General features: G+C 34.4%; 1 protein-coding gene across 6 annotated transcripts in view; it reads right to left on the bottom strand.

Moving 5' to 3' along the window:
* The window catches only part of VTI1A (vesicle transport through interaction with t-SNAREs 1A), a 363,997-nt gene that overhangs the window by 269,148 nt on the left and 78,520 nt on the right, over positions 1–16,329 (bottom strand). For all 6 annotated transcript variants that reach the window (XR_015767142.1, XM_028092023.2, XM_028092022.2 and 3 more), the window contains exon 4: positions 10,172–10,249. Coding sequence is in view for 5 of the 6 variants with exons in the window: in XM_028092023.2 (XP_027947824.1) it covers positions 10,172–10,249 (78 nt within the window). In the remaining variant the exon portion in view is untranslated. The remainder of the gene's footprint in view (positions 1–10,171; positions 10,250–16,329) is intronic.

Below are 16,329 nucleotides of genomic sequence, written 5' to 3' on the forward strand. Positions count from 1 at the left end.
ATACTCTCCCCCCTCAACTCAGTTTTGGTATCTGGTCAAACGGAAAGGAAAAATGCAACCACAACTCCTATAACTTTGTGTTGTTGACAGATGTCATTTAAAATTGAAGAAATGCTTTCTAATAATAATAAAAAAGGAGGTGCCACACATACTATCTGAGTGGCTGTCGAGCGAAACGATCTACCTTGCTCTAATGAGCCCCCACGGACCGTGGAGATGCAAGCGGTATTGACATGCACACTTAAGCTAATACACCTAGACCAGCGCCTCCAAGCTCTAGCAGCCAGGGATGCTGACAGAATATCTCGCTTCCATCTTCAAAGAAAGGAAGTGATTAGTATGTTATCATTACCATTCAAAACGTGATTTCCTTATTCCCTCCCGGCATAGGTGACACATCTGAGATGCGGCCAGACGTTGGAGGCAGCTAAAGCCACATCAAAGCTTTCCTTGAAAATTTTTTTTGGGGGGAAGGGCCGGGGAGGGGTTGGGGGTTGGGGGGAAGAATCATTAAAACAATGCATTTAGAACAGAGAGATAGGACCTGATGTGAAGGTCAGGAAAGCTGCAACAACAGTCTATAATAATTAATAGAGTTGTCTAATACACAGTGGAGAAATTAAGAGAAAAGCTGCCCCTCCCTCTGCAAAAAAATAAATAAATAAAAAACCTAAATAAATAAAAGGGAGGAAGGAAGGAATGCTTATATCATGAAAACGCTAAGTCACTGAAGGCTGTAATTGAGAAAAAGAAAAGCAAGTGGAGTTCTCTGTGTTTGGTATATATGACTATTTTTAAATAAAATGAAACACTTTACTCAGCTTATCAAAAATAGTTTTCTTCCTCCTAATTTTCCCTACATGCAGGTTTTGGGAGTAGGGATTATTCTTCTCTTCTCTGAATATTGTTTTCTACCTTAACAAAGGACTTAATTTCAAACTGGTAATTCTCTAAAAAGATATTTGATATGTGAAATCAAGAGTAAATCTGAATTTTAATTCAGAATAACAGAACAAAAATTTTTGGTTCATTTTCATATTGGATGAAATCCCTAAATTAAAAGAAAACACTAAGCTACTACAGATTAAAAAAAATCAAAGATCAATACTGGAAATGGACAGTCTAATTATATGATAATAGATAACGTACGAAACAAAGATTTTAAATCCAGAATGATTCTTGGAATTCCACAAAAGAGAGCCAAAACAGATTATTAAGTGTATGGCTCTAATGGGGAGCAAAATTTCTAAAAGAACTTTACAAAAAAATGCATATTCCTAAATAATGGAAGTAACTCTTCTTCAGGACAGTTCAATTTTATCAGAGTAAATCTGCACACAAGAGGACTACCAGTTTACCAGCAGCTTTCCAGCAGGACCTCACTTTGTATTTTGGAAGCTCTTCACTTAAGTCAAGCTAAAATCAAGTTCTTGTAACAGCTGCGCTATTTACATTGTTCCCTTAGTTGTGCATTGCCCTGGTCTCTGAAAATGAAAGGAAATACACTACAGTAGCAGCTGATGCTTTCAACTTGCCCCCACACTCCATCCCAAACTCATTCTCTCACCCTCTCCTCAGCCCTTTCAAAGCAGGTAAGTGAAGCTGTGCAGGAGCTTCAGACAGAGCTCAACTTGCGTGAGGAGCTGTGCAATGTGGAGAGCTAGAGATGCAGGATTCAGACGGAATCTGAATCACAGGGCTCAGCACAGCCAACACCAACCAGTTCAGCTCCCTGTACACACCAGCCTGCCTCCAAGCATGCCCGGTTCCCAGACCTGAACGGAGAGAGAACATCCCAAGGAAGGGATGGGGCATACTTTGTATCCAAATGCAACCAAACGTCCTATTTTGAAGCAGATGAGTGCTTGTGTTCTTAGGAGAGGTATAAGGAGGAAATCTGGGGTACACTCACTGTTTGATTACTATTAGAATCCTGGCTGAGGAACAATCTCTTCTGAGCAAACCATATACCAAGGCACTGTCATCATCATAATCTATTTTACAAATATCAATGCTATATCCATATCAAAGACTGTTAAAAGAATATTCCAGGGCATATTATTCTATTAGTTGAATGATCTAATTCTTCCAAGTACAATTCCATTCCAGGTTATAGTTTTGGAAACATGCAGTTCAGAGCCATTATTGATGAAACTGTTGCTATAGGCACAACAAAAGAATTAAGCCAAAAATGATGATAAAACATATTTTAAAAGAAATGCAGATGTGATGTTTTCAGCTCTCAGAATTAAGATTTCTAAGTCCACACAATTCAGCTTAACAAAATTAATCTGTCAAAAATGCTGATTGTAATAAGGCCTAATATTTTATTAATTATATTCACTAAATTCAGAAAAGCTTTGTGTAGTTTCTTCACATAGAGGTTTTAGAGTCTATTGTTAGTTCCATTAAGATTTGAAAATTCAGATTCTTCACCTAAGCATGAGCATATGCAAATACGTATAAGCAGATACTCCGTCTTGCAGCAAAATAATGTTGAGTATCACCCACCTCAGGAATAATCTCATACATCAAAACTGCAATTGATTATATTCATTTAGTATATACATCTGCTTCCACAAAAAGAAAAAAAACAAGGTTAGAAGGTAAGGGTTTTATATATTTTCACCCTTTATTTTATAAATCATTATTACTTTTACTAAGAGAGGACATCACTAGAGCATCTTAAGTCAAAAGAGTTGGTGAAAACCATGTCTACAAGCCTCTCATTTAGCATTCATGTCAGCTATAGAATGATGACATACCAATAAAAAAAATTCTAGGAAAATCTAAATCAATGCAGTCAATCGAAACTCAAACATAATTCACGGTACTCTTTATAAGCAATTAGACAGCTTTCAAATTGCAACTTGGGCCATTATTTTATGCCCTAATATAAAAGTAACAAAACTCAACTTCACTAAGTAAAAAATATAACTGTTTTATCTCTGAAAAAGAGTACCAAAACATATTTGTTAGGTTTGGCTTAATTAAACAAAACAAAACAAAACAAACAAAAACCAAGACCAGAATCATTCAGCATCCCTCACTGATACAGGGAGGAAACGATAAACATTGCTGTAAATATTTGCTGGGCCACTAAAAAGTCCGGAGCTGCATTATAAAACAGGCCAGCAACTCAGAAAAATGAGAACTCACTTGGGTGCTATTTCCTACAAAAGGGAAAGTGTTTAACAATGAGGAGAACTTTGGCTATTCTTAAGTATCTGTGTACACAGACTAGTAGAGCATTTATAACATATGTGTGTTTCCCTAAAAGGAAAATAGATTCATGGTATCTTGTGTTGAACCTAAGAATTTTGGGTGAGGGAAAAGAGTCTATTTTAAAAGAATTTTCAGTAAACTGGAATGTCAGGAAAAAAAACATTTTTAATCATATTGACTTCTTTGAAAAACCAATACAAATAAAACAAATCTGAAGTTAGTCTACATAACACTTGGATAAAGTTTTAAGACATCCCTTTATTTTTCTTCCCTTTTTTGGCCTTTAAAATATGAATTTTCGCCGGATGCCAACCAACAATGATCACTGTGATAAGCATGATTAGGGCTTACTTGTTTTTTTAAAAGATAGTCAGCGGAGAACATTTCCAGCCATATAATGAATACTTTTGCTATGTGTAAATTTTCCTGGAAAAAAATGAACCCAAAGATCTTACTTCAGATTTAGAAACTCAATTTTATAGGAAAAAGCAGAATTTAAAAAAAAAAAGGCAAGCTAGGAAGTACTCACCTCTTCACGTAATTTTATCAACTGCAACATGAATGCACACACAAAAAAAAGATAAAAAGGAAAGAAATGGCAGGAAAGAAAGATCAGTTGTGTGACAGGATACAGAATTAACATTGACAATTTATCTGTTTACATGTTTAGCATTTAAAAATCACAGACAAACACATTAAAAGAACCTAAACATAGACTACATGCAGAGTTTTTTGAACGAATAAAGATCACTTTCTCACACTGTCACATTAAACAAAGAGAATAGTGTGAAATTCTCTTTTAAAGTACATCTAAGACACCATCATGAAATAAAGGGGAACGGCTTCATAGAAGTCTATATTATAAAGAAAGAAAACAAGTTTACTGTTCCTCTCTTCTAAGAATGTACCACTGAAGAGGTTTTGTATATACAAGTTTTCAGGATGTTTCTCTATTTTGAATCTTGACAACTGATTTCAGATTTTACCTACAAATGAAAATGATTAATAGTTCATGCTTTTGTCCCAATAAATTTTTAAAACAAATAATTATGTTAGTTAATATCATACATGGGCCCCCTCTAGGAATAGGATCGTATTTGGAGGTAACATTATTTTAATTGGAAATAAGGTATGCCAGGAAAGATAATATTTAGGACATAGTCTCAAAATATTTCACTATCCTTAGAAATACTGTGTATATCAGAGTTAATTTCTAGGATTTGTTTTGCGTAAGAGGCTACTGCAATCACATGGTCGTTGTTTTTTTTTTTAATTTTTGAAGTTTCTTCATTTTTCAATTTTCTTCATCTTGTAAACTGGGCCATCTCAAAGCCATGAGCTATGAGCTCTTATTTCATTTGTACTGTAGTCTGTTCTCACTGAAGTCAAACCAAAAAACTACCCTTTACTTGTTAGTAAATTCCCTGTGATAATGTTTTAATTCTCCTCTGTAGAACATTTTTTATTTACCTTAAATATAACAGATAAAACAAGTTATTTAACTCTTTAGAAACTAGAAAATGGATATAACCATATATCTGGCTCATTCTTTGTGTGTGTCTCTGTGTGTGTGTGCGCGCGCATGCACACCAGCTGGGGGTGTGTATATGTTTCACAGTATTCTAAATCAAATATCATTGTGTAGTTGAGATGACTGCCATAGTTTCTGCAATGAATAGAAACTGAAACCTATGTTGTGAAAGACTATAAACCACATTCTAGGGCTGAAATTTGCATCCTCAGCAATTCAGGTCTACAACTGATAATTTTTAAACATCCAAATTATCTGTAACATCTGTTATAACACTTGACATATACAGGCCAATAAATTAAACTATTGCTTTGGGAGAAACGTGCCACGAATTGCTCACTCTCTAAAAGTATCATGTTTACTATAGTCCGGCTTTCTCAATGCTTAATGCTGTTTTTGTCTCCACAAGGAAGGCAGTATGTATTCTAGCTTATTCTGTCATTTTATTTGTTATATGCAAAGTATTTCAAGTACAAAAGAATGAGATTTCAAAATTGTTAGGAATCTTTTATAGAAAGGGTACAGAATCTATTCCATAATGTCTCACAATGCACTTAGTGAAAATGAAACTTTTAATATAGTCTTTTCAAAATATACAAGAAGTTGTAATTATTTTTAATTAATATTCTCTCAACAACCATCCAGTGCCTATGAGTCAAACATCCTGTTTCATGTGGAAGGTTACCATTCTTCTCAAGAAGAAGTAAAATTTTAAACTAAAATACCTGTCTTATCATATATAGGAATCTTTCTCTTGGCTATCTGAACATTATGGGAGAAAAAGGCAAACATTAATTCACAGGAAGACACGATTTTTGTCGTGTCTTTGATCGCACAGCTATTTTTTTCTTTCTGGGGGCACCATTCTTCAGTTGACTATGATACTTAAAGGGCCAAAGTTTAAAACTACTCCTCTGCAATTGAGACCATTTGGGGCATGCCACCCTGCCATAATCAATGAGTGTTTAAAAATGCTACCCATTTGTTTTTTCAATAGGTTCCAAACAAAAAACGTTCTATCTTGTTTGTGCTGCATGGCTGCATTCAAGCTCTACACCGGATTTGTAGCTAAGCTAGGTAATGGGAGGGGTTTTAATCTTTATCTTTTTTTTTTTTTTTTTTGGTTAGTCTGGGAGTTTTCATTCAAGTAAACAAAAGATGGTCTATTTTTGAAAATTAACAATGCTTAGACTAGACTGAAAGTAGTGATTTCGTATTTTATTGAGTTACTAGCTCCATCATTGGCGACTTGAAAATGTGCCATGCCACCATGTTGAGTTATGATAATCAACATCTTTTTTGAAACAAAGATTTTTTTTTCCCCCAATGCAGAATTTGATACAAGCGGTAATCTGTTCCTTTGTGGGCTGAAAAAATCTGGTTTACGCTGGTTTGAACCAGTGGAATCTCTTGTGGTTAAGCCTTCTGCTGTGGCTAAAATCAAAACCGCACTGCAGCGCATGTGAGGGTTCATGCGCGCGCGCCTGTGTGTGTGAGTGTGTGAGGTGTGTCATGTGACCCCCAGAACTACCGATTTTTTTTTTTTAAAGCTGATAACGCCACTGCCGTCTCTGTCCGCATACAGATAACGAATAAATGCTGAACTCTATTAAACGCCCTTTACACATTATCGTGGGTCGAACACACAATTTTCTGAACTTATGATGACAGTCTATTTATTTCGCTATAAACCCTCAGCACGTAACGAACAGATTTGTGCCTGGTAATGATCTGCTCTGCCAGGGCTATATGAAATGATACCGACCTTTAGATCTTGGGGAATTAAATTGACCGACTTCACCCCCTGGTCTGTAGCTGAAGTTTGACACACTTTATGCACAGCAAGCCCAAATCGGAACTTAAGAGAACCTCGCGTTAAAAAATTAAGCAACCATATCTGCTAAATATTGCTTTACCACAAAAATTTCGGCACGTTTAGGAATATCCTACTCCTTAGACATATATTTGAACCTTCTATTTAGGATTTACTAAAATTTTGTTTACTCACATTTATTCACCAATCAATATAATTTTGCATACGGAAATTGAGAGACCATTAGAGTTCAAAAGTAGAGTCTGGAACATTTTATGTGCCCCATCATCATATTCCACTATGAAGGGGATTAGGGGACTTACTTATGTAAGATTTTTTTTCCTTTCCTGAGAATGGTTTTCATGAAACTAAATCAAGGTAACAATTACTAAAGTTTCCACTCTAAATACAGCACTACTACATTTCAAAAACTCCACTCTCTCAAAGAATTAAAATCTTGCCATATGGAATGGAAAATGTGGTATTTTAAAATAATAGAATGATAATGCCTAAGACAATAGTTCTTGGAAAGCTGATGACCCAACAATACTCGAATGTGCAAAGTAGGTAATTTTGTCCCTTCTTTGTAAATGAGGGATGAGCCATATTTGACAGCATGAAATGGATATGAATCAGAAATAAATTTATACAAAGCAGTTAATTGGGAATTAAATGAAATTGTGTACTGTATGAGGGACATTAATGATGCACTTGAAAAATTCTTAATTGCTGAAATCTTGACATTTCTAATCATGTCAGAAATGTTTATATAAGAGTAAATTAATATACTTTATAGTTAATTGACAGATTATGTGTCTAACAGGTTTTAGATGCCTAAAAAAATGCATATATGGCCAGAATGAGAAATAATAGCTATGGCATTCACATTTGTCTAAATCTCTACAAAGAAGCCACTATAGGGAGGATGTGTATGTTGTATTGAAAATAACTAGTCAGTAGTTAATTTTACCTATTTGCAACCATTGCTATAATTCTTTATTATTTTCCTTTTTCTGATCTATAATTTTTAAAAATTGAGATACATCCCAATGTCAATGAAACATATATTTTTGTCTCATTTTATTTATCTCCAAGTTCTCTCTGTATATTAAAAGTTTATCTTAAATATTACATGGCTACAAAGTTCTGAAAGTCAATTTATCAACAATTAACTTGAAGATAATCTTAGTTGTGGGCAGGAAATATTTTCTTACACAAATTATAGATAATCCTACCCAGAAAAAAAAAAAAACTATCTTCTCAGCCCCTGAGCTATAAAAATTAATATAAAGAGCCAACTTAAAATCTTTTCTTCCTTTAAAGAAAGGGCTTCTGTTTTGATTCCATAGTCTGAATGAATACTGATGCAGAATAAAGAGTTATTCTCAAGTGACCATGCCTGACTAAGGGATGTGTTTTAGTTTGAGGGATTTAAATCCCTAAATTATGATAAAAAGCCCCAAAACAAAATTTAATCATTTCATTATGGAATAGAAATTTTGTCATAGTTAGCAACAAAATATCCAAGAAGTTAAGTGTAGTCTTTTTGAACTTTCAAACCTAATTCGAATTTTGGACTGAAAAATTCACATAACTAATAATCTAACAGTTACACTGTCTCATGACTATAATTTATCATATTCTGTTTATCAAAGTGATAGCTCCTTACAACTAAACTTCAGGTTCTCCAAGCACATTCAGAATTTGTAAGTTTGATTTATACAAGTCCATTGGAAATCTCTGCATAATCACTTTAAAGTGACAGGAATATAATTTGAAAAATTCAGAAAATACGAACTCTATTTTTGTGGAATATTTTTCTTTAGGCATTAAAAAAAATCATACTTATATGTACGTGAGGCAAATGTTTTAGGCATATAAAATGTCCATTAAGAGAAGTGAACATGCTTTAAAAAAAAAAAAGGGATCCCTGTCAGAGTACTACAACATCTATTAGAATAAAGGAGTCTGAGTTAGACAGGAACACCCCTTCCTTTCTATTTCCTCTATATTAAGCAGTAGTTTCAAATGAAGGAAAGATCTATAGCTTTCTAGAGAATTGACATGGGAACTATGCATTCACTTTTTGCAAAAAAGAGAATGCTTTTTTTTTGCAGTAAAGATATGAAATAAAATTATGATTCATTCAAGAGATATGAACAATCTAAATCTCACTTAAAATAGGAAGAAAATATTTTTTCTCTCATCCTCAAGTTATTTAATCTATTATGAGTAAAACCCTTTATCCCACCACCCTTTTATGTTTGATGTGCTCCTTATTTTTTTTTCCCTTAGCCGTTCTCACATTTCAATCAGGGAAGCTGAAATCCCAAGTCAAATCTTAACGTGTTTACATGTCTAAACTCAAGCTGATAACATCCAGATAGTGGATGAGGTGAGATCTTTCCAAAAACACATATAATCAGCTCAGTGATTCTTCTCCCCCTCCTTTTTTTGGGTGGATGGATGGGGGCCTTAATCACATAAGCAACATCCCATTTACAATATTAACTTTACAGTAGATAGTAATATAGTTTCAGCATATGTAGATCTGTAATATAATCTGTTTGAAATGGTAAATATAATTATGCAAGTTTTATAATGTGTATCAATATATTATGTTTTACTATCTTATTAAAATTGTGGTTTACTCAATGAATGATTTATGTTCATTTTTATTTAGGCAGAGTAGAGACCTTTACAATACTTGCCAAAGGAATATTAATAAACACATTCAGGTCTTGCTTCTGAAGTTCCCATCATTTATTTTCTCTAAAAGTGTCAAAGAGAGTAAGTCACTAGGGTTATTTGAGACATTTTAAAAGTCATCTCTAGACTGAGGTTCTTAAAACATTTTTTTAAGTCATATACATTATCTACAAGAATTAATGAAATCTCCAGTATTAATTCAAAGAAAGAAGTGGGACATTAATTAGACTCATGCACTGCTATGTGATCCAATGAGAACTGACAGCCAAGTTGTAAGGCCCTTTTAAGAAGAAACTATCTTATTTTTTGCCTATGCAGATCTTAAACTGTAGAAAGAATTTTCCTATTATTATTATTATTATTTGACAGAAGCAGGACCTCTATATGAGTATCTAAGTTCCACACTGGTGCTCACAATTTGCATTTTGGTGAATGTATTTTAAGAAGCTCCACAATGGGAGACTGAGCTGCCCTGTTGAATTTTGAAAGCTTACTTTCATTTGTTTTGCTGCAAGTGTTGATTTAATTATACTGCATTATTATCAAAGCTGCATTATGTACTTTTTTATTCCTTTTACATGTGTTTGAGGTGAAGACCTTGGCTTTGTCTGCAAACAGTGTGTTTCAAGTTATTTCTTAAGTACTAAATAATAAAGAAAAGAGAAGAAAAGATTTTTTAAAAGATAGCAGACAGTGATCACAAGGTAAAGGGTTAAATGTAAGATCTCCAAGAAACATTTTGAAGTTGATTAAGACTCCAGCTTTGCATTAAACAGTATCGTTTCCACATGAGTTGCTGCTAATACTGTTAAGGAGCAGCTTGAGAGCCCAGTGTGCCAGTGACCTCCTTCACCCTCCAGCCACCCACCGGGCCTTCCTGATTAGCATTCTACCTGGTTCTCTGAGGAATTCCCATCATCCCCTAGGAGCTCATTCCGTACTTCGTCACTGTAGGCGATCCGTGACCTTTTCTATAAAACAAAACAAAAAGGGAGAGAGCGAGATGAACGTTAGAAAGTAAAAGCTTCGGAGCATTATTGGTATCAAGGCTGATCATCTCAAACCTCGAGAGCCCCCTAATGGAAACCTATTTGCTAAGATCTGCAAAGCAAAGTTGTGTAAAGTTCTTGAACTTGAGAAGTTTAATGTAAATTAGAAGTTTTTCAAATGCCAGTAATGAAAGAAAACTCTGCATTGTGTAAGTACTCCATTAATATTCACAAGTGGATCAGAACTGGTATGTTATTCCATACATAGTCCATTCAAATAAGACCACTAAACTAGAGGAAATAAAGCTATATAAGCTGTCTACTGGCAAAAATCACCAGACTGTAATTAAGACAAGTGTATATGGGGGTCTTTAAAATTGTGGCAGGAAATGAACTTTAGAATATAGGTCTTTTAAAATCGCTAATTCTAGGATAATATTATGACTCCAACTGTACACTGGAATGCCTGGAAAATAGTTCATCTGTATTTCCTGCATTGTTGTGATGTTACTAGCCAGAAAGAGATGGAATTTAAAAGTCCATCCCGTTTCCAAACAATAACTGAAATGTCCCCAAGCCCTCCTCAAATAATGGCCTAAGGAAAAGTAATGTGTGTGTGTGTGTGTGTGTGTGTGTGTGTGTGTGTGAAAACAAATTAAATTTCCCAATCCCAATAAATAAAGGCAAGTGGGCTGAGTCAAGCATTCTCAATCCCAGTAAATAAAGACAAGTGGGCTATGAGTCAACATTTCACTCAGCGAAATTTTGTTTTATAAGAAATCGACCTTGACCTGTCAAGTCAGGGGGATATGTGTCTATAAGCAATTCATGAATTATCTAAATGTATACACATCTGGAAAAACTAAAAGGCTCTAAAAGTTAAGTTGTGAAGTTAAGAGTGCCATCCTCAGATCCTCCTTCAGCATCACCCTCTCAGATCCAAATGCAGATTTACAGGTGACTTTGCTGCCTTTTTCTGCTTCTGAACTAAGCAAAAAGAGTCCCTTTAAAAATGGCAGCTGGGAAATAGTAATCTTGTCTCACTTGCAGGATACAGTTTAGGCTTTAACATTTCATACTTGTTCAACTATGATCTGAAAAATTATTGTAGTTTAAAGAGGACTATTCATAATCCTTGAGCAGAAGTCAATAAGATTTTTAATTAGATTTTTATATAGTAGTAAGTTACACTGCTTTGCAACACAGAGGTCATATCTTAAATGTGAAATCATACTAGAATTTAAAAGGACTTCTAACAAGAAAACCCAGTAGATTTTGAATCATTTTAAAGTTGCAGCCTTTCTCAATTGGGGTTCCTTATCTGAACCACAAAATGGAAAACTATTTTAGTGACTATTTTCTCAATCTATCTAGGATGGTACATAAGAGAGAGTTTAGTTCATTACATAGACTAAAAGCCTAAGGGCACTAGGGCTCAACTCTCCTGCAGAACCTAGTTGAAAAAGGCTGACTAGAGTGTAAATAAAAATAAACAAATCTAGACATCCCTTTATTTTTTTTTCAAAGAACAAATCATTCCCATGGAATTCTAAAGATCACTTTGGTTAAACTGAAACTAGAACCTGTACTCATTCTACCACACAAAATTTCCTCCGCATTTTATTACCCTCTGAATACACTCAGGAAAAAGATGCAAAAACTGCAAAATGTTTCAGTAGAAAGGAGATGATAGCATCCCTTCTCTGCCCTGAGTCTCTACCCTAAGCCCCTTTCTCTGCTGCAAGTGTATCTCTTGTACCTTAGCAAATGCAGTAAGACTGTAAATAAATAAAACCAACAATGCTGCAGAGGACAAAGTAGCAAAGTTAAGTCATTAGCCTGAAGTCAGTAATGACATCTATATCAGATGTCTTAACAATTCAGGAGCGAACCAACTCATTCAGTTGTGAACATGCCAGACTTCTTACCACAACAAACAGCATATATTAAGCCTGCTTCTCTTATTGTATTTACTGAAGCTACTATTAATTATTTCTATAGACTTCATACAGAATTGTATTGAAAAATGCTAAACTGCAAGGTCAGTATACCTCATGGCCTTACAACCATATTTAGATCAAGCCAAACCTTTCTTTTGCCCATTCGGAGATCCCCACTACAGTAGTTTCAAACTAGCTAAGCAAAAGTATTTTACAGCATTAAAGGAAATGAGAACCTTTAAACAGGCTGTGGTATCAGAGCTGCCTTTTTAATTATTCATTTCATCACTATGGGGGACTAAAACATTCCACAGTATGCAAGAATATCATATGGAGATTGTTTTTGTTTTCCCCCCTTTCACCAAAATACCAACAAATTGGCATAGATTGTTCAATTACATTATATTCTTATTTTGATTTACTAAACTTCAAAAGAAGAAGAAAATTATAAACATGCATCCCTAAATATCTACTCTTGTTTTGGTGAGAATCCATTGCTTTTGAAAACCAGCAATTAAGAGTGTACATGTTCAGCAACAGAGGAGAACTAAGGATTTATCCACAGTTGAAGGGTGGTCCCTATAAATGTCAGTCTTTACTATTGGGATGGTAAAATTTGGTCATTTGGATGGCTTTCTGGATGTAATTAAGCAAATGATATGCTGAGTTTATAAAATGTTCTCTGATTAAACTAACTTCTCTTAAAAGAATTTTTAAAAAGCTCATTTCAAATATCAGAAATAGTTCTTGAAAATGATGCAACTGATGCAGAAAATCGAGCTCTTTACACTGGAGTATCATTTTACATTTTTTTAAAAAAAAATCAAGACTTTGTTTTATTGTTATATTTAAATGCCTGACATTGGTATTTTCTCCTAATTTTTTTGTGGTTTGAAATTTTAAGTAAGCTGATTGTAATCAGCTATAATTTAGCCTGCAGGATCATCACTAAACTGACTGAATTCCAAAAAAGGCAAATTCCTCTGAATGACAAACTGCTTATTTTATTGATAATTTTCCTCTAAAACATCAATAAATAATTTTACTTTTTGTGGAATTTTTAATAACCTCACTCTCCATTACTAAGTACTATGTTATTTTAATTCAGATGACTCAAAGTTAATGAAGCTGAAACATCAACTGTATCTTGATAAACTAACTAAAATATTTTTACTTTATCATCAACTGTATAAAATCTGTACTTTAGCCAAATGGAAGCATGAGAATTTGAGCTGGAAATGTCACACACTCAGCTACAGTTTGAAGGAACCCAATTCATAATGCATTTTATAAATAGTTAATGACTTCTATACATAAGCTAACCAGGCAAATCAAGAAATTGTCAACATTTTTAGTCTTAGTTGTCAGTTACCACTGTCTACTGGTGCTTTATATGTGGCTTCTGGAGAAGACAGAAAGTCTATGCAGTTTGTAATCTATTGCAATTTCAGGTCTGTACCATAAGGGTGGAAAGCTTCCACTGACAATATTTGCCACACACACACACACACACACACACACAGAGTTAAATACAAGAGCATTTCTCACCTTTAGTTGTGGGTTTGTGTAAAGCTTATTCCTTCTAACTTATACTAAACTTAAGTGGACTAGACACAGTTGGGCAGAAAAATCTACAGACCATATATGAATTATAGAAAGAATATGGCAAATTAACAATTGCCTGTTATCCCTAAAAAGTGAGACACACAAAGTTCCGATGCCTATTTTAAACTGACGACACAAGTGAGTCCTTCATTATGAAAGTGAGGATTTCAGATTCCAAGCAGTTTTCACTTGGTATACGGATACTGATTGGCTGATTTTTCAATACCGATTGGCTGATTTTCTTAAAGCCAAGTTCAATCAGATACACTTGCCCAGTTCTGTCTGGAAATTTGGCTTGAAACAATCTGTCTACTTGACCCAAGCCTTAATATTTCCCAACTGAACTGAAAAGGTTTCTGGATAGGCACTGCTAGACTACAAACAAGATGAATCAACTTAGCTGAAACTAATTAAGAACTGTGATCTGTGGTGCAGCCTTCTATATGATTCTACATGTGAAAGAGGGTACACATAGCCAAAATGAGGATTCTACAACCCACCACTCGCATAAGCATAACAATGCAGTTGGTTTATTACTAAAGCATATATGAGAATTTAATTTCCACAGCGTGCACATGGCAAAGCAATTGCTTAAATTGCCTCACCTGGGAATTTAATACAATGTTATCATCAGACCAGCCACATTGTAAATAGATTTATAATGCTTTCCATGTGCTGCACTCTGTTGCATATGAATTAAGTAATGATCTGGTATTACAATAAAATCAGCTAGTTCCCACACCTGGCAGACAGGATATTTCACTAAATTAATACCCATACAGCTACATCACAAGGCAGGGGAGAGGAAACCATCTCTAAGGCATTTGACTTGAGTTTTACATGGGAGGCAAACACTCCATGGCTATGTAGAATGTCACTGTGTTGAATGGGTTGCTCAAGACAATCTGTTTCTAACATCTGTATCACAGAATTAAGACTTTCTCATTCCCATTCAATTTTGGCCTAATTTTCTTCATTCAGTACTTTAATTACTAATCAGCAATCCACAACATTCACAAACACTAAGAAAGCCCTTTATTCTAATCTATGTGCTGCAGACAGCCAAATAATTGATACAAAGTGCAGTATGGTTTTGGTAAGAAATGAAAGAACAGCTTGTCTTTCTCCCTAATCAAATTGGTCTATAGAAGAAATGGTTAATAGATTTCTCCATAGGTCTAAAACAAATTACCCAGTCTGGCCAGACTTTTCCATTGCTTCTACCATGTCTTTCAATCTCCATATATTTAATAATGCCCAAAGTTACCAGGTGATTAGAAACTGTTATGCTTTCATAGCCAAAGAATTTAACTGGTCTAAAGAATTTAACTGCTCCTGTTACAATTAACACTTAGGGATATCTTATAGAATACCATGAAATTATATTTATTAGCTAGTCATATAATCGCTGGCATTCATTCCTTACCGAATTCTAGCTGGTTTGAATTAAATAATATCATACTTCTGGAATGCCCAGATGGCATTTTCTAAAATGTATCTATCTTTGGCACAAAGCATTTCATTTTTAACCTCACTTCTACTTCTCTATGACCAATTTCAGCTTTTCATACACACTCCACCCCTGACCCAGGACTTTAAAAAGCTCATCAATCCAGGAGAGGAAACTTATATTTTGGAGGAAAAAAAATAAAAAGGAAGTTATGAAATTTTGTTCATCACACTGTTCTCTGCGCCACATTAATTTCTAGCAAAAAAACAATATTAAAACCTACCATGCTACATGATTTAGGTAAAGGGAAAGTATACTGTTAGGTAAATGTTAGATCCTTGGAAAGTAGTTAGGATGAAAAAGCACAGGGTACTGAGCAAAAAGAACAGAGATAACATTTCAGTATGTGATCTTGGTCAAATTAAGTTTTCTGACTATCACTTTCTTCAATATCTAAAATAGCAACAATATTTATTTCTCAGGGCTGTTGCATGAATTTAAATATTATAAACAAATGGAAACCTATCATAATACCTTCGATGTCATAACCTTGCAAAAGACATTCAACTAAATATTAGTTGGTAATATTGGGAAGGATGCAATAAAACCTGTACACATATATGCCTGAGAGTATAAATTCGTGTATCTTCCCTAGAAAATGATGTGCCAATATATACCAAAAGCAACCTTAAAAAGTTCATATTATTTAACTCAGTAAGTCTACTACATTGTTTTGCCCAATTTCCTATTTTGTGATGTTACCATTTTTGGATGACTTTCAGTGGGAAAAAATTTACTGCATTTCTTTAATGTTATCAGAGAAAGTAGGTTCCAATCTGTTTCTTCTAAGTAATCATTCCACTAAACATGGCTTGCTCCTGCTCAAGGGACTGTTTAGAGTTAAAGGTCAAGCTCATTCGCCGGAAAGTGCACATGCCACATGTCACCAATATTGTAGCATTCATAAAGGGAAAGCACACTTTCTATCTATCATAAACTCATGGCCAGTGGACCATATGCAAGCCACCAGAGAGAAAATACTAGCATGCCTTGCTACTAGGCTACCA

The sequence above is a fragment of the Eumetopias jubatus genome, unplaced genomic scaffold (assembly GCF_037043125.1).
Source record: "Eumetopias jubatus isolate StellerSeaLion01/CBP00866 unplaced genomic scaffold, mEumJub1_p1.0 scaffold_17, whole genome shotgun sequence".
Taxonomy (NCBI): Eukaryota; Metazoa; Chordata; class Mammalia; order Carnivora; family Otariidae; genus Eumetopias; species Eumetopias jubatus.